The sequence below is a fragment of the Octopus sinensis genome, linkage group LG9 (assembly GCF_006345805.1).
Source record: "Octopus sinensis linkage group LG9, ASM634580v1, whole genome shotgun sequence".
Classification (NCBI taxonomy): Eukaryota; Metazoa; Mollusca; class Cephalopoda; order Octopoda; family Octopodidae; genus Octopus; species Octopus sinensis.
This window is the reverse complement of record NC_043005.1, coordinates 22,476,321-22,496,537: the sequence shown is the minus strand read 5'-3', so window position 1 is coordinate 22,496,537 and position 20,217 is coordinate 22,476,321. Positions and strand designations below refer to the sequence as shown.

The 20,217-nt window shown below is 37.7% G+C and overlaps 1 protein-coding gene across 1 annotated transcript in view; it reads left to right on the top strand.

Moving 5' to 3' along the window:
* Window positions 1-16,004: 16,004 nt before the first annotated feature.
* The window catches only part of LOC115215560 (cathepsin L1-like), an 11,415-nt gene continuing 7,202 nt past the window's right edge, over window positions 16,005-20,217 (top strand). The window contains exons 1-3 of the mRNA XM_029784759.2: window positions 16,005-16,023; window positions 17,474-17,624; window positions 19,296-19,401. Of these exons, the coding sequence (XP_029640619.1) occupies window positions 17,476-17,624; window positions 19,296-19,401 (255 nt within the window). The 5' untranslated portion in view covers window positions 16,005-16,023; window positions 17,474-17,475. The remainder of the gene's footprint in view (window positions 16,024-17,473; window positions 17,625-19,295; window positions 19,402-20,217) is intronic.

The following is a 20,217-nucleotide window of genomic DNA, read 5'->3' as shown; positions in this document are numbered from 1 at the left end:
ATCCCATTCAAAAATAAAACTTAAAAAATAAAAAATATCCATTAGATTATGATTGAAAGATAACAGTTTACTCAAATTATCCTCCTGCAGCTACCACCACGGCCTCTGGTGCATGCGTTCCTCACCGTGTTCCTGGGAAGGTCTTCGAATACTTCCTCGATCTTGGCCACTAGCTCGGCCTTGCGCTTGCAGACAGAGCGGTGTCTTTCTCAACCGCTCCCTACACATAGTAATCCATGGGATTACAATGGGGGGATTAGGAGGCCAGAAATTGGGGCCTGGTGAAGCAATAGAAATTCTCCGTTAACGATTTCTTACTCTTTCTGGAGATACGGTAAGGAACCGAATCTTACTGCCACACATGGCCTTCCAGCAGCAAATCTCTCCGGCCGGAGTTTCATCAGAGTATTCAGTAGCTTCACAAAGCTATCTGAATTGAGTCTAAGACCCTGTTCAATGACGTGGAGTAGCATGTCACCCTCTTGTGAGACACAGCCATAACTATCACTGTTTTGGGGAAACTCGGTCCATGTCATGTCTTACATCCTTTACAGTGTTCATAGAGCATTGAACAATACTTACTTGTACTTGTGACGACGTTCACCTATGGAGGGGCTGAGCCGACTTCTTCTCTGGTCCTGACGGCATCACGAACCATGGCGGCCCACGCTCGAATGTCGATTTTGCAGCTGCCTTCGACATTGAGCAATAGTTATGATGTCAGTATTTTCATACCCTGCTCGAATCATCATGATACAAGTAACTCTTTTTCAATATTCAAATGGCTTTTTCAGTCCACATTTCAGTTAACTTTTTCTCAACTACAACTTTAATTAATTATTATGTTATCCAACGCTATTGAAGCTGTTCCTAAACAAGGGAGACATAAAAAAATCGTGAAATTTAGTCCGAATATCCTGTATATATATACGAGTGAATACCCAAAGGAAACCGGAATCTTGCAATATTCACTTAGTTTTACCTGTTTACACTGTTGCCTTGAAAGTATTCTCCGTTTGAAGCAATGCATCGGTCCAGACGCGTTTTCCACTGTTCGAAGCTCTGCTGGAACTCTTGCAAAGTGATGCCTGTTAATGCCTCCACCGTTTATTTCTTCACCCCTTCCATATTTGCAAATTCCGTAGCGCCAGCTTTCGTCACTTTCGAAAAAAAGGTCCGGATCAATTTCCAGCTGTTCTTTCTGCTCACGATACGCATCTAGTCGTGATTGCTTTTGATCTTCTGTGAGCAAGCGAGCTACAAATGTTGCTGCAATTCTTTTCACTCGCAATTCCTCGCTCAAAATTCGTTGGCAGGAGCTCCAGGCGCACCAGTCATATCAAAGAGTTCGTCAGTTGTTGAGTGATAGTCCTCCAAGGCCAGTTCATGAATTTTCATGGTGTTTTCATTCGTTCGGGAAACCGACGGACACCATAAACGAGGTTGGTCTTCAAGCGACAAGTGACCATTCCAAAGGGTGAAAACCACTCGTAAACTTGTACTTTGCTCATGGTAGCATCCTTATAAGCTGTTTGAAGCATGATAACTGTTTCGGCCGCGGTTTTCCCCAGCAGCAAACAGAAGTTCACAGAAGCACGTTGTTTCTTTGTTTCGACCATTACAAAAATCGACGAACACGGGAGAAGCACTGCAAAACAAAGATGCACCCCGTGGCAGTACGACTTAACTCGACCACGCCGGTCGACATACTGATATCTGAGGGTTGCATCAAGTGACTTCTAGCGGCGCAAAGTTCGAACTACAATGAGCTTTTCCACAGAGAATGTTTCCGGTTACTTTTGCATATATATATATATATATATATATATATATATATATATGTGCAATAGACAACAGAAGCAATATGAAATTAAAATACTCATCTATGTTTAATATTTAATGCAAATACATCATTGAAAGGTAAAATCATTGCGGTATTCCTCAACACATAACAGATGTGCTGCTTTTAAAAATGCTATATATCGGAGGGACATCTCAGCAGCGGTTAGCAGGAACTCTAGATGCATTTTAACCTCATAAGGTTTTATCAATAGTGAGTACGCACAACCAGTCATATGTTTTGACAAGATTTATTGCCATTGAAGGTTATTTTTATTTAATATTGCTTCTGTTGCTTATAATGGATTTTTATTCAGCCGGGCGGCTATCCGCAATAGCAGCGGAGGTTTATTTACTGTTTCCTTTATATTGGAGGTGACAAATCTCGTCTAAACACGTGGTTTTCTATGTTCTCGCTAGCCGCCGGTGGAGCGATTTTCATTTCCCTCTTATATATATTGTGCTTTTGAACATTTAAACACAGCACGTCCATAAGAGATATTATCTCTAGACATATGCCGTAATAAATATATATATACAGTTCGCTCTCTTTTTCTCCCTCCCCTCTTTCTCTTTCTTTCACTCTTTCTCTCTCTGTTTCTCTCTCTCTCTTTCTCTCTCTCTCTTTCTCTCTCTCTCTTTCTCTCTCTCTCTCTCTCTCTCTCTCTCTCTCTCTCTCTCTCTCTCTCTCTCTTTCTCTCCACATACACACACACACATAAATATATACACATGCATAGAAATTAGTAGCCGAATCAATTTAAATACTTATTCGTTCAATTGTTATCCATAAACATAAATATACTTTCAATTAATTTATAAAAGTTTTTTACGAATTCGTATTATTATAATTGTCTGATGAACGGTTGCGTTAAACTCTAAGTAACAGTTTGTGAAGGATTATTTGGTTTCAGTAAAAAGGCCAAATCGACTGACGATCCAACATGCATGCAACTCTTTCGTTTTCTGTCAAAGAACACTTAATTACAATTGAATTAGACCATCCAGCTTAAGGTGAAGACAGTATGATTATCTGGAGACAACTTGGCAGATACGGTCATGTGTTTCTACCTCAGCACTATCAGCAGAACAGTTGTCCTACATTAGTTCCAGCAGACAAAGAACTCAGATATGTATACAAACTATAAAGAACATTTATGACTTGGACTGGTTTGCATAATTAAAACAAAAATAAGCGAAGAAAATTAATTCAGAGTGGCCAGTAGCATGAGTTTGAACAATAAACAATTAAAAACATATGAAATACTATAAAGTTTAATTTCTTGTTTTATTGAAGTTATCCTTCGCGTCGTGTCAGTTCGAAAAATCTTGATTCTTAAGATTATCTTCCCTTCCCATTAGAAGTTGGTTTCAATTGTTACCAGATGATTGTTTTACCTTCTCTGATGATGAAGATAACTTCACTAACTCAAAAGTTTATCGTATACTAGCATTATGCCGGATCATAGTGCTAGTGCATGTATATATGTGTATATATATGTGTACATATTACATGTACATCTATATATAAACATCTACACATAAAATACAAAATACAAAGTTATATCTTGATATCGCTAGTGCTAACAATACTCAAAATATATAACAGACTGGAATTGTAGGCCCGTCTCTTGCAATTTCGATCAATTGTATCTTGTCCTCCCTCTTGTATAGAAGTGTGGCTACAATCCAGCCTACCATCCAGCCTTCGGGGGGGGGGACATTTTTAATCCAGACTAAAATCCAGCCTTCTGGGGGGGACATTTTAAATTTTTATCCGGGACGTCCTACGTCCCAGATATAAAAGTAAAAATAAAATATTTCCACTTTGCAAGATTCGAGTTCCGTTGACTCGAACCTTGCATCTATTGTGGCGAATTTACCGCCTCTGTTTAGATATCTTTCATAGTCGCACCAAGACACTTTTCGATTGTGCTTTCCTCCAGGTGTTCAAATCTTTTTTTTATTCTCTACATTGTATACTTTATAGACAATAGTCTTTTCTTTAATTTAATTTTTTATTTCATTTGGTGGTGTTATCCTAGATTCACTTTCTTTGTCGGTGATCAATCCGAAATAGGTTTGCATTTCTTCCATTTTAATTTTAATGAACTGACGCCCGCCGACGGCTGCAGCAAAATTCATTTTGGGACTTTCTTCTATCGAAGGCATTCTAACAAAAATGCTTCCGTGTAAACGTTGAAAATATTCTCAATTTCCCCAAACAGGGACACAATCCAATTTTTAAACAATAACCAAATCTCCTTCTCCCAAAGGGGGAGGGTTATAGTTTACAATTATTTAACAAATGCAACACAACAATGTTTCCCTTACGAGAAGCCAACAAACGGGACAACAATAGTTAAACAGTAATAATAATAACAACAAACTTTACGGTGAATCAAAAAGCAGTACGCAGTTGAAGCTATAGTCCTTTATGTATAAGAAAATAAACAAACAGCAGTACTCAGTAGAAGATGCTGTTCGAGAAAACAGACATTACATACAGCTAAACTTCATATAGATACTTAATGCTAGCTAATTAGCAGATAATCTAATGTAAAAGTAGTGGTAAAGGGTATGTGCACAGCTCCATCTGGACTATTCCATTTCTGCACGCTAATTTTATTTTTCGTTTATTCCTATTCATGTGAAACCACTTATTCAAGTTCAAGTCATTGATGCAATTTTATACCAATTGCTATTTTTACTTTTGTTATGTTACGATTATATTATACTTTAGTTTGATTTTAATTATTACTTACTACGTATAATTCAATTGTTATTATTATTTCTAATTTTTATTGTGAAAGTGAAAGTATCTGACATAAAATAGAGAAATATTTTTGTTTCACTTTTAACACGTAATACTGAAATAGTGGAGAAGATATGATATTGCTATGGCCTCGCGCTAGGCAAAAAGTTGAATTTTTTTGCTCATGAAACTACATGGACCCTAAGTAAGGCATATGTAAAATTTGAATGAAATTGGTTGTGTAGTTCTCAAGTTTTAGGGAAACACACAGACAGTCAGACAGACAGACAGACAGACAGATACACACACATTCTCAGTTTTATATAGAGAGAGATCGTGTTTTATATACCATTATTCACTTTTGAAGTCAAACGACCGATCGCGCGCGCACACACACGCACACACATACACAAGCACACGCGCATGCACACACGCACCTACACACGCACATTCAAACACAAACATACACTCATTTTTTAATAGTTTGTTCTAGAGATGGGACAGTGCTTATACCTATCACACTCCAAGATCGACGTAGTTGATGAAAAACTTCAAATTCACAACTGCATGGGGAAATAATGGGCAGGAAGAGATTTCCAGAGGTGAAACTATTTGTAATATACAAAGAGAAAACAAGAATCAAAAGGTTGGTGATGCTCTGGACAAAGTGACAGATATGATAGCGGGAGCGAGTGCAAAATGATACAGTTTATGTGTAGAGAGAGGTGAAGAGGCTGAGCAACAGAAGGTCGGTCAGGCTGCATTTGCGTCGAAAAAAGAGCAAGATGTTGAGGGAAGGTGGGCGAAATAGCGAGGTTGAAGTGAATAAGCCCAAATTTTGCAGGTTGGTGCGTTGGTGAGAGTGGATGACGGAACACGAGGTAAGGCTGAAGGAAATGTGACTGGTAATGAAATGGATACGGGAAAAGAAGAAAATACGCATTTCCTCTCTACCACGAACTGCCTTTTTACCCCTTTATTTTCGATCGCTATCCGATTTCTCAAGCCTGTGTTAACTTTTGTCTCATCCAATCCGATGCTGTCTATAATACACCATTTTTTCCTTCTTCAAAACAATTTTTCTCACTTTTCCTTCCTTCTATATTGACGAAATACAGTTGTTCGAAACGTTCCAAAAACTGAATTGAAACATATCCCTCCAAGTAATAAATGTAGATGAAAACCAATTACGTTCTTCCTACCAAGTATCCCTTACCTACCTACAGTATGAAAATTATTAGAAACTGTTGGCATTCAGCGTAGTAGATATTTTTATAAATTAATTGCAAGTATATTTATGTTAATGGATAACAATTGAACGAATAAGTATTTAAAATTGATTCGGCTACTACTTTTCTATGCATGTGTATATATTTATGTGTGTATGTGTGTGTGTGTGTGTGAAGAGAGAGAGAGAGAGAGAGAGAGAGAGAGTGAGAGAGAGAGAGAGAGAGAGAGAGAGAGAGAGAGAGAGAGCGAGAGAGAGGGAGAGAGAGAAAGAGAGCTGTATATATATTTATTACGGTATACGTCTAGAGATAATATCTCTTATGGACGTGCTGTGTTTAAATGTTCAAAATCACAATATATATATAAGAGGGAAATGAAAATCGCCCCACCAGCAGCTAGTGAGAACATAGAATTTTTGAGTTAGTAGATATAATAGAGTTACCTGGGCTAACACACACCAGCCAATAGGAATTTTTGAGTTAGTAGATGTAATACAGTTACCTGGGCTAACACACACCAGTCGATAGGAAAAACTACTTAATGTACGAGTGTACAGTATGGTTCTCTGTTCAACACCAGATCTGATCTGTATTCTATGCAACATTTCATACTAACACGTAAACTACACTTATTATTCTTGTTAGAGACTCAAATTTCTCAACCTCTCTTTCTATTCCATCTCTATGGTCTGGTATGCACACATAACTCAAACGTCTCTCTGTGGTGTGAGCACATTTGTAAATTTCTCTCTCCAGAGTGAGTCTCTTACATTTCCAAGCAGGAACTATGTGTGGCTCTACCAGTCACTCACATACCCAACAAGGAATTCCAGTTCCCCTATACTTCCAAATACATTTTCTGTACTGCTCATCAAACTCCTCCAGCCACCAATAACACTTCCACCGTATTATTTATTGCGTTGATAACATCTATCACACTTCGAGATCATTGTGTTCGATGGCTTCAATGCTCACAACTCTTCTTGCCTCTTACAGTTCTTGCTATGCTGAAGTAGCCGGCACAGAAATCAAATGCTTCCCAGTCTTCAATTCACTACATCTACCACTTACATTCTCTTCACTAATCGTTCTAAAGCGGTTTTCTCAGCTTAGTGTTTCATGGATTTTCAAAAATAAAATTTAAGGCTTAAGAGAATCTTGAAAAACATGCTTTTTATCTTTTATCTTTTATCTTTTACTTGTTTCAGTCATTAGACTGCGGCCATACTGGGGCACCGCCTTGAGGAATATTTAGTCGAATGAATTGATTCCAGTACATATTTTCTTCTAAATTTGGTACTTGTTCTATCGGTCACTTTTGCTAAACCTCTAAGTTACGGATATATAAATACACTAACACACACACACACACACACACACACACACACACACACACACACACACACACACACACACACACACACACACATACACAAGTTTCTTTTTGGTTTCCGTCTACTAAATCCACTCACGCGCTTTGGTCGACTCTTGCCTAAAGTATCACGCCTGCGCCTGTTATTTATGATTTATAAATTATTCATAATTCATACACAAGTTTGCAATAGTTTTCTATATTTTTCTCAATTTTAAACATCTAAATACAATGTACTTTAAAGTTATAATGCGAAATGCGTCAGTAATTTTTGTACTAGTTCCAATGCAGCCTAAGATCGAAAACATTGACAACCACTGTTCTACACACATTCCAGACTGACACAAAATTTCACCACTCAGTGTTCATCATTTCTTATCTCTGAAGTCAATCTTAACCATAATATCACAGTCTTTGCGCCTGACGGGTCATCAAGCAACTGGATTATCGAAACTCACCATCAAACATCCACATATTACACAATGTTCCTCACCTTCCAGATCCTATGGCGTAGTGCTTCTAGTAACTCAGGGATGCCACTGATAGGTTTTTTCCCCATCTAGATCTGGGTTTTTTTTAGTAATGATGGGTTTATGGGTTTTAATTTCCAAAGTTACAGTAAATCTGGGTTTTTAAGTTAGTTTTAGCTGCAAACTTGTCTTTTAAAGAGAATTCAGTGTCATACTCTTTGGATGCAATATGTACCAAAGTTGCACCTATTCTAATACTTTGTAAACTTTCTATATATCATCCATAATCATCTCACATAATGAATTTATCGATACAAATATTGTATGTGACGTAATTACCGATCGAACGCGTTCATTATTTGTTTATACTTGTATCATACCGGGCAACAAGTTACAACGCGTTGGTGGCCGCTTGTACACTTTTCTGAAACTCTAACACCGTCAGTTGACAGCTTGACTGTGATGATGGTGTACGCTTCGATTGTTACCCGCGATTTAAAATTTAACAACATTTTGAGTGGGTGTTTTTGTTTTGTAACCCCTTGCAAAGTATGTCCAAAAAGAGGTAGTGGTACACCCAAAATTTAAAGAAGTCGTGATTGGAGGATGCTGAGCTTAAAGATTAGTTACGGCAAGAGGATAAAAATCCTGACACCTGCTACTGCGTTTCTAGCGACGTTGTCTTCAAAATGCTAACAAATCAATGCTGTTAGCTCATAAAAACACTGCCAAACACAAGAAAGCTTTTGATTGTGAGAAATCTGCTATTAAATCATATTCATTTATTGTTAAGAAAACAGATGAACTCTGTCTAATTCTTGGCTCTTAGGTCAGTTGCTTTTAGTCAGGTTATACTTTCAAAATGTGTGCTGATTAAATCATCACTGACCCACACTCTATCAGCTAGACTGATTGGCATGGAATCGTTCACCGAGACACCTCTGGGTCACAGACATGCTGTTTCCTCTCTCTGCTTTGTTACCGCTATTGCTGCAGCCTCTGCTCCTCAGAAATCATTTGTCTCGTGCCATCTCCATTCAATAATGCTCGATTCTCGTGTCCCTTATTACCCGTACTGTATACACTCTAGCTTTCGCATTAACTACTATGTCCAACCCTTCATCTTTGGAACATAGGTTCCCTGGAATTACCTCCCCTTCCATGCTTTACTTGCTAGTGTCGACTTACAAGAGTGTAAGTGAAACGTTAATGGTGCCCAGAGAGTTTGTAAGATCCAAGAATACAATATCTGATGCCGACCAAAACAATAAAAGAACAAACAAAATAAAACGAAGGGTCATGGAATCTAAGATTGTTGGAAATGAGGGATCCTGAAAGCAGAAAGCATATCTGGAAATGAAAGGCTACAGAGATCAGACACTATAGTATCAAAGACCATAAGTCGAGAAACCTTGAGTGTTAAAGATTATAGAATCAGAAATCATAATAACGGATATCTTGCGATCAAAGACCAAAGCTGGGGATCAGTAACTGTAGAGTTAGGGACCCTGTCTTAAAATCATATATCAGTGGTCAAAGTTCAAACCTGGAACTTTAAGGCCAAAAAGTATGAGTATTTCTGGCGATCAGTGATAATAGGTTCAGAGTTCATGGGTTGGGAGCCTATGGCCAAGAAACCAGAGACCATTGGACTAGAGAACGAGGGGTTACAAACATTATCTGGTGATCAGTTGTCATGAATCAGAGATCATTTCTGGTGATGAAAGATCATAAGGTCAGTGAGCATATCAAGGTCTTGCAGAATGAAACCATGTCTGGACATCAGAAGACATAAGGTTAAAGACCCTATGGTCAGACAAAATGGGTCAAATTCAGAAACTATAATTATATCTGGAGGTGACATGTCATGGATTTCAAATACCATATCTGGAGATCGTGGGTCATGAATTCAGAGTCTGGGCTTCGAGACAATATCGCATGGAATCCTAAGGTTATACTTGGAGCCTGAAAAAAATTTGTTTGGGTATCATATGTCAAGAATCAGTCAGGATGTGTAAAGTTAAGAGATCACAGAGATCAGAAGCCAAGTTTAGAGACGACAGGTTATGGAAACATAAAGCATTTTAGATTAGAAACCAGTGTGAATGGTCTTGTTGATCGAACCTTTATCATGAGTTGGAGAGCCGGGATGGAATTCAGAATTGATAGGTTTAAAGAAGATTTCTGGAAATGAGAGATCATGAAATAGAGAGCATGTTTTGAGTTTATGGAGTTAGAGAGCTAGTCTGGAGATAATATTATGTGTCAGAGAAAGAGTTCATCAGGACACAACGATAGTCTGGAGACCAGATGTCATAGGGTCGGAGATTATAACAGGAGACCAGAAATAGAAATAATATCTGAACATTAGAGGCTACTAGGTCGAAGACTATGGAATCAGAGACCATGACAAGAGATCATAGTTCACGGGGTTAGATACTCTGGCTAGATATATGTCTTGAAGTCAGTTTGCATGTTAGGAAATTTGATGTTATGGGTTAAACATCATGTTTGGAGATCAGAGACTATAATGGAAACCAGGGGACATAGAGTCAGAGAGCTTGAAGTCGTGGAGGTCAGAAACCATACCTGAAGATTAGAGATCACAAGAACGAGACTATATTTAGCGATCAGAGATCATAGGTTAGAGGCTATGTTTGGCGTTCAGAATAATTGACTAAAGAGCATATATCTTGATTTCATGAAGAATACTTGGAGATCAGACGTTATGGATCAGAGAGAAAAATTGGAGATAATAGTTTATGGCGTCTGAGCCAATGTTTAAACATAAGAAAGTAGTGTTAGAATATTTCTGTTGATTAGAGCTCATGAGGTCGGAAAGCATACTTGGCGATCAGAGGTTCTGAGATAAGAAAATCATATTGGGAAACACTTCATAGGATCAATATTTGGATCCCAAGTGGTCTATATTCAGAGACCAGAAAGTCTATATTTGGAAATCAGAGACCAGAGCCCAAGTGTTTAGAAGTATGTCAGATATCAGATGTCACGGGATATGAAATCTTATTTGACAATCATGTTATGGCCAGACATTAAATCTGGAGATCAGACATCAAAGAGCATGTCTGTCGATTAAATATTGTAGAGCCATCTAGCATCTTTGTAGATCAGCGACGATTAGATCAGAAACCATATCTAGAGGTCAGCGATTTTAAGGTCTGAGAACATGTCTAAACAATAGTGAACATGTTTGGTGATCAATTATCTTAGGGATCTGGGACACTTTGAATATCAGAGGTCTTTGTATCAGAGACCAGGTCAGACCATTATGGACAATAGGGTTAGAGACCATACGGTCAGATAGTTCATAGTCATAATTAGAGGTTGTGGCGTTAGATAGCATATATGAGAGCAATTTCGAATATCAGCAATCATGAACGCTATTTTTTTTTCGGATTATCTGAGACCTAAGCTAATTATATCTAGTCTAATGAAGTTAGCTTAAGTCTAGGCTAGTTATGTCAAATGAGGTTCGCTTAGGTCGAAGTCAACCAATCTTGAACATGTTAAAATCTAAGTTAATTACATTTGATCAAATTAGGTCAGCTCTACGCTATCTATATTTAATAGTTTACCTCTAAAGTAATTATAATTCATATTTGATCAGTCACGAGAACTAACATAATAGATTTCGTGTGAAAGTTCTTAAATGAACTATACAAATGAGATCTCCTTATATTCGCGAAGTGTACTGTGTGTTTGTGTATGTGTGGTGGTAGGATAAGGGTTATCTCATCTGAAGCTTGAAATGATAATCATGTGAGGTGTAGATAACCTGTAAACATGTATTCCATTGCAGACAGCAACTCTGCTTTTCAGTATCAAAGTTAAATACTCATATCTACCACTTATCTTCACTTCAAACTACCCCACACTCACCACAAACTCCACTAGCAATAATATCATTATCATAATTCACATAACCTCCTTCACTACTACAAACAATAACAACATCACCATCTTCCATACTACTACCATCACCACGATCATCAACATTAACAATACAACAACCATCATGAACCATCGAGGAGTCTCTGTGCTCGCTCGGCCAGCTAAAAGTAGCCGCCAAATTACATCTCACTTTCTCAAAAACATAGGAACACATTAAATAGTAAAACTGTACATATACTAAGTCAGGAGATAATTTGAAAATAAACAAGGTCCCTCTCATCACCTCCAATATCAACAACCTCATCAGGGTCAACGTTACCCAACACCCACCTCTGCAACCTCTGCTATCGACAAACCCCCAGAAGGAGCCTGCTGCTATAGCAGCTAAATTTCACTTAAATCAAACTGTGCTGTCTTTAAAATGTGCAGAAAATATTGGATAATATCTGACAAAAAGGTTTATGAAAAGAGACTGGATGGTCTCGCCTGGAATGGACAAGTGAGTTCGTCAATTGGTAATCGACGATGGCCATGACTTTGACTAGTTGGTTGATTAGATCGTATGTATCCATACTGTGCTGATGGACCAATTATGATTATGGAATGGAAAGAGGGCACATGTGGCATGTAGCTTCATTTGAGGAGTCGACTGACCGAGCATTGTGAAGCTCAAATTTGGTTTTTGTTGCACAAATGCATTTCTCTTATGAGGATTTTGTGCTTTCTGTTGATGAATGGGTATCAAACGGCTCTTTTCTGAGAAAGCTGTTCTCAGAATTCTGTGTCAATGCTCATAGCTTTCAACGTTACTTTCAAGCTATCCTTGTAGCATTTTTCCTAGTCGTAGACTGTTCCCTTCTGTGTTCAAGTTCACCAAAACGAACTTGCTTTGCTATGTGCACATTATTCATGCGAGTGATATGAGCAGTTCAACAAGTCTTGTTTCGCCGTGTAAGAAGAATAACCAGCAAAGACATGTTGTATTAAAGTAATTCAGTTATCAATGCATCAGCTGTAAATGGCCTATGCCTCGCAGACGTAAAGAAAGGTATGAAACTCCTATGTTCCCAAACAGTGGTGTGTAGATTTCAAAAAACGTTAGCTTCTTTTATTTCCCTTAAAACTGATATTGTCAATATAGTCGGGTCTGGGGAAAAATGCTACTAATAGTTGAACTCCTCAGCTACCAGGGCACAAGTATCTTTGATCATGATCTTTGGCTTAATGAACTCGTAGCCTGGTGAAAGTCGATACACTACTTTAGTTTTTGTAATGCTGATGGTGACCTCAGTTACCGTAGGATACAGAGAAATTTCATAGTTCGTTGCGTATAATTTGCATTGTTTGGTTTCAATGCACAGTCATGTTCTGCAATGAGGTGTCACAGACAGTGGCAGTTTGAACTTCAGTAATTGATTTCTGGTGTACAAGATTGTTAAGTTCACTATCCGTTCTGTAACCTCGAGGGCATCTGTGAGCATAGTTGAGAACATCATAGTGCACAACGTTAACGCTATTATATATTTATGGTTAAACTATTGTTAACAAGAAAGTCTACGGATGATTCGTCATCGTTGAGGATATGAGCCATCATGCTGTCTTGAAACTGTCTGACAATATTAGTGAATATGTTTGGACAAAGAAACTTAAATATAACTTATCGTGTCAAATGACTTGGTTAGATCAACAAATGTGAAGTGTGCATCTTGGTATTATTCATAGCATTTTCCAAACTTGTAAATTTCCGATAGAATAGCATATCTTATCTACGAGGTTTGCGGCAAGACAATAGCATGATGGCTTTTGCCATTTCTACATGGATGGGATGATTGGCTACTTAGGAGCTGTAATCAGATTACAGTTTCATTTATTGTCGTGAGAGGTGTTGATCTATCAGCGCTTAGAAGATCTGCAGTTCCTTTTTTCAACATACGACTGAATGTCATGGATAATCTTCTAGTCATGTTTATTACCATAATCACCTCACATTGTTTGGTAATCCGCTTTCTTGCATGATCCTTAATCGGTTTGTATATTCCAGCGTTTCTCCATGAATGCTATTTTCTTAGATATGTTAGGTGTATCTCAGTAGTATGTTGTAAAAAAAGCTTGAACTTCTTGAAAGGTTCTTAGTACAGCTATCATTTTCGTCAAATCAGTCCAGGTGTTTCCTTATTGCTCGGTTCAGGTGTTTGTTTTTCCATTCTTCCTCAACATTTACTGAGTAGATGGTATAACGTAGTGTTGAAGTTATTTCAAATTATGTCAGCGGTGTCAACTGGTTTCAATTTTGTTGTGTTACGCTCCTAGGGGAGATTCTAAATCTACAGTGATGGCAAGTTTGAATAACACTAATCTGTTATTGGTCCAGTGTTGAGCTCCACACACAGCCGGAACATCTTGTTAATGCCCAGAACATCTTGCCTGTCACCGCCGCGTGATGACATATTCTAAAATGTGTCAATTCTTGGATCATGGATGCATCCATGTTGCTTCGTTGCAACCTGGAAGGCGAAATATAGTATTTGTATCAAAAGTTCACGTGTACTAGGCGTTGAGAAGAAAGAAAGGGAGTCTTCTATTATCACACTTTCACATGCTTGAAAGTCTATACACACTCTTGGAAATCACCCAAAATTACTAACATCTCTTAAGAGACGTTTGCGATGAGTGTATCAAATTCTTCATGGTTGGACATGGCTAGTGGACAGGCATTGACTAGTGTGATACTGAGAGGGAGATGAATGGATATGAACGATCATTTACACCATTTGCTAGATTCCTTATTTGCGCATGCTGTTTAATTTGATGGCAAAACCAACTCCAGATTTACAGCGCTCATTTTTTATGCATCCACGCGAGTAAAAATCAACTTTCAATCAGCTGGCATTCGGCAAAGAACTTTCTGGTAGAGCTAAAATATCAGCTGTAAAAGACCAAGTAATGAGGAACATGCTCTCCGAAAGTTCAGAAGTTTTGATACCCACAATGGCAACATTTTTTCCTTGATCTTGTTTTTAAAAAATGCTAAACAGTAAATAATAGTTATTGCCCTTCAAACTACAGTTTTGACTCTTTCAAGTATTATTCGTGTCTGAATTGGAACTTAGTTTAAAATTACGTAAATGAACCAACGAGAGCTGACTTTTGACTTACCACCACCACCAACAACAACAACAACAATAGAGAAGCACACAGAACAACAATAGAGAATAACATGGTCTTTGATACACTATGTCTGGAAACAAAAGATAGAATGGACACGAACAAAGCCCTTTGATAATAAGCTTGCTTATCCAGAACTGACCTGTGGTTAAACGTTAATACCAATAATTTACCAAACGAGGTAAATTACTACATGATCGCTCGACTACTAGAAATATCACTACGTGATCGCTCGACTGCTAGAAATATCCATCAAATGTCCCTATAATAATACATTTGCGACTTAAATAGGGAAGAACACATTGAATAATGTGATCCTAAATAGTGTTTGAAAGAATATACCAGGTGGCCACTATTAGAGCGCTTTTGATAAAAGGTCTGCATCAACAACAATAACAGCAACAACAGAAACAACAACCAAAAAACAGATTGGATGACATAGTCCTAGATACATTGTTCTTGAGAAAAAATAACTGGAAAGCCACTGGAATCCCATTGATCATAGATACTAACCAAGGGCGACTTGGGTTACACAACAGCGTTGATATACAAAATAAAAGAGATTTTAGTTCAATACTAGATGTCGTCGAAAAACAAACTGATTTAACTCTTAACTGGCAATTCTATCTTCTACGCCTCTCTCATATTCTGTACACTAATCTTCCTCTCTCCTTCTGTCTTCCCCTTCCATCTCTCATCTCTCCCATAATCTTGCTCTCTCTTTCTTTCTCTCCTTCTCTCCTTCTCTCTCATCTTCTTTCCCCTAATTTTTTTAACCTTTTTCTCTCCATCTCTTCACAATTCTTTACCATTATATTTATATTACTCTGATTCTCCTTATACATTGAATCCGCACATCCCCCTCAGCCGTCTCTCAGAATGTCTTTCTTTTTGTACGTCTTCTAATCATATCAGCATTATACTATGTGACTTTGCCTACTACTACTACTACTACTACTAGGGTCATGAGATAAGATCGCATGATGCATCATTTGATCCTGTCAACTTTTACTTCGACTACCAGCACTACGAATAATACTAATACTATTATAATAAAAGATCTACTTATATTATGGATACTGCAAGTAGCGTGTCCCAGTTATCACTAAAACTAGTAGTAGTTCAATTTTTATCTATTATTAAACTAATTATCTGATAAAATAGTTGTTTATCAGTTCGATTCTCACGTGTTGAGCAGGTCAAGTGGTATAACCCATTCTGTAACCTGCCTATAAAACAACAATTTCGTGTCATATGAACTTCATATTTTCATCACTTAAGGTAAGTGAAGATTTTGCTATCCCTAAGATCTTAATCCGTCGCTCGGTTTAGCTGCAACATCTTGGCCGCGGTAAACTTTGGTAAAGATGATGCTGTTGCAAGAGTTCTGATCCGGTCACTGGTCAACAAATAATTTCCATACTTCCTTCCTTCCTTCCTTCCATTCACCATTCATGGGATGCCCTGCAAAAAAATCCTGGTGACTCTCAATCATCCTCAGACTAAACCATTATAATTGCTTTAAAAGCCCTTCTGAGAAATCTACAATGTGACCAAGTCGATAGCATGTCAAACGACCGAACAGAAAGATTGTCGGTTTGTTTCTTTCTATCAGCATTGCGTTGTGTTGCATACTGTGATCATGACAAAGATGCTTAATTATAATCATCTCAGTCTAGCTTCGTTTCCTATTACTGAATTATGCTATGATCTGAGAACATAGCGTTCTGTCTCAGAAATTGGATAGAGAGGACGAAAGGGAAATAAGATGCCAGCCTTTCACAGGTGACTCGCCAAGCGGAGCGGTTCGATTTTATTCTCAATAAAATATGGGGAAAAAATCGTTCGGAACCTCACTCTATCTTCCCCACACTTCACACCCACAAAAAAAACGCACTAAAATGCCTACAATAAATTTGAAATTTCGAAACAAGAGTAGGTTGTACATTGTTTTGCGTGTGACCATTTTACAATAGCTGCCAACGACTAAATCTCCAATTTTAATGGCCTAATATGCACCATCTTTCTCCTCTCTCTCTCTCTCTCTCTCTCTTTCACTCCCTCTTTTGCTCACTCACGCTCTCTTACTCTCCTTCTCTTTTTCACTATGTGTGTGTTCATGTGTGTGAGTGTGCATGCGTGCGTGTTTGTATGTTTGTGTGTGCGCACGCGCGTGTGTTATATGCAAAAAGAAGTCCAACTCAGCACTGTAACATAATGAAACATTGTTTCAGTGAGGCCAACAAGCGAACATCTGCATGGTCACGCAACTTGTTAGAAGTAGCAGCCAGATTTCCTTTAGTCAGATCTCCTTTAAACCGCACTTTAACATCTTAAAAAGAAAAAGGGAATGGAATGTAAATAATGTAACCATGGATTAATTGCTTGAAAATAAGGTGGAATGATCGTAGCTGGAACGCTTTGATGAGTTGACATGTGCTAAGGAATAGCTTCCACCTCCGATGCTTGGAGAGGCAAGCTGTTCTCTGACCTATACGTATACATTTAGCCCTGGGAGGAACTGTAGCCATTTAATTGTCGGTTGTTCTCCCCTTCCTACGAACAATAATACACAACACAGTTTTTCTTACCAATCGGTTGTTTATTCAGTACCTTATACACACGGCCCTCCAAATAATCTTCACCAACACCTCATCTACTGCGACGTTTTACTATCTATATATTTGCTTCCATATGTATATTTTATCTTATATTTTTCTTTTATGTTCAGGAATGAAAATGAAATCACTAGTAGCTGTTCTGTTGTTCGTCGCATGTGCGGCCTCTGTCCCGCTCTCGGACAATTTCCTGGACCAGAGTTGGCAAACATATATGAAATTATTTAATAAAAAATACGAAACGGCAGAAAATGAATTCGTTAGGTAAGTGCTTTCTATACACATAACACAATGTATATGTGTGTGTGTATGTATATATATATATATATATATACATACATATATACATACATACATACATGCATACAAACATACATACATACATACATACATACATACATACATACATACATACATACATACATACATACATACATACATACACATACATACATATACTATATTATATATGTTATCGTAACCGTTGTCTTCATCGTCATTATTGTCATTAGATGCAGACGCTTAAATAGTATAATTCTAAATTATGCATTTCCAATTATTGAAACAATTCCCTTTTATAAACAAAATACAAGCGTTACTCCCTTGCTATCTGTCTTTTTGAGTGTCATCCTTAACGTACAGAAAGTAAGGGAGGAAAAGGAGGAAAACAGCTTAATAATAATAATAATAATAATAATAATAATAATAATAATAATAATAATAACAATAATAATAATAATAATAATAATAATAATAATAATAATAATAATAATAATAATAATGCCCTGATGCAGTACAAGGCAGTGGCTTTCATGGTTTTTGATCTTAACTAAATGGAAGTGTACATTGTTTTGTCTTGGTATAAAAGATGCCATGTAGCAAATATTCTGTTCAATACCACAGATTCGCTTGTCAGTTGTTTGACATTAACCAGTTGAGCATGTCTCTTAGTGGCTGACGATATGTGCATCTCTGATCATGAGCAGAAGTAGTGGGAGAGTATCATAACCATGTGTCGAGAGGAATTCTTTGGGGTTTGGATAATTTATTTCTGGAAACATGGGTGGTTCGTTCAACATCGTTAAATAAATTTTATTGAGGAACCTTTTGAGTGGGATGAGCTACTCGACGTGAAGAAAATTCTAACTGGGTCCCACCTGCAAGGCCATGTGCTGTTTATCTTGACATAAGATCATGTCGCGCACATATGGTTGTGATGCATGTAACTGGTGTGCCCTTATCTGACGGGTAGTCATGATGAGTGTACTGGGCTTCATATATTTGTACCTCACTGTCACTTTGATGGCATACACTTCTCTCTCTCACTCAATTAGTATGATAATGATAATAATAATTATTATAATAATTGTTTCTAACAAAGGCACAAGGCCTGAAATTTTGAGATAGAAGATTACATCGGGCACAGAACTAGATAGGTACTTTGTTTCACCGGCCCTGCGGGGGGGAGGGAATGAAAGTTGACCTCGGTGGAACTTGAACTCAGAGGGTAAAGAACCGGAAGAAATATCACTGTGCATTTTGTTCGACGCGCTAACCGATTTTGCCAATGATATAGTTTATAAAAGAATTGTTTGAAGAATCGGAGGTTTAAGCATACACACACAAACATACATATAAACATTCATACACGCTTTCTTCCTCTTTCTCTCTCTTTCTCTCTCTCTCTCTCACACACACACACATACACACATACCAGACGGTATTTCAATATATATATGTGTGTGTGTGTGTGTGTGTGTGTGTGTGTGTGTGTATGCGCCTGTGTGTGTGTGTTTATCAAGATACATAAAGCTATGGTGTATCAATTTGTGTTTGTTCGCGCGTGTGTATGTTTTTCCATCTCTCATACAGATTTCCTATTTTCAATCTAATTTGATCTTCAACTTTTATGTTTTGACCTATTTTTATTTGCAGACGTGTCATCTGGGAAAAGAACCTTCAATATGTAAATCAACACAACCTTGAAGCTGACATGGGCCTCCACACTTACTGGCTAGGACTCAATGAATATGCTGATTTGGTGAGACTGCAGTTTTACTTTAACTACTTTAGACTGAACTGTTCATCTTCATGTCGATTGATGTCAATATCTATAGTAGGATGGAAGGCATATCTGATTTTTTAATTTTTAAATAAATTCTATACTGTCGAACATTTTATTACCACACACACGCACACACATACACACACACGCGCATACATACATGCACACACACACATGCGCACACACACATGCACACACACACACGCACACAAACACACTCACACATGCACATACACATTCACACAGGCGCGCGCACATGCATATACACACACATGTACACACACGCACACACACACACATACACACACACATACACACATGCACACGCACAAAACCAAATTAGGAAATAGAAGAACAGAAAAGAAAGCTATTAAAGCTTGGTAGAGACTAAATACAAGAACTATAGTATCCTTGAATTATAAAAAAAATACTGAAATGAACATTTGAATATTTGCTGCATATTAGGGAAGTTGTTAATGCCAAAAAGTTGTTTTAGTTTTTAAAGATTATCAAATTTGTCTCTCATGTTACCATTATTCTTTTCTACTCTGGGCGCAAGGCCCGAAATTTTTGAGGAGAGGGCCAGTCGCCCAGTACGCAACTGGTACTTAATTTATCGACCTCGAAAGGATGAAAGGCTAAGTTGACCTCGGCAGAATTTGAACTCAGAACTCAGAACGTAAAGAATATTATAAAACAACTACTTTAGTAACGGTTTTTGTTGGTTCAACGGAGTTCAAACTCTGCCACGGTCAGCTTTGCCTTTCATACTTTCGGGGTCGATAAAATAAG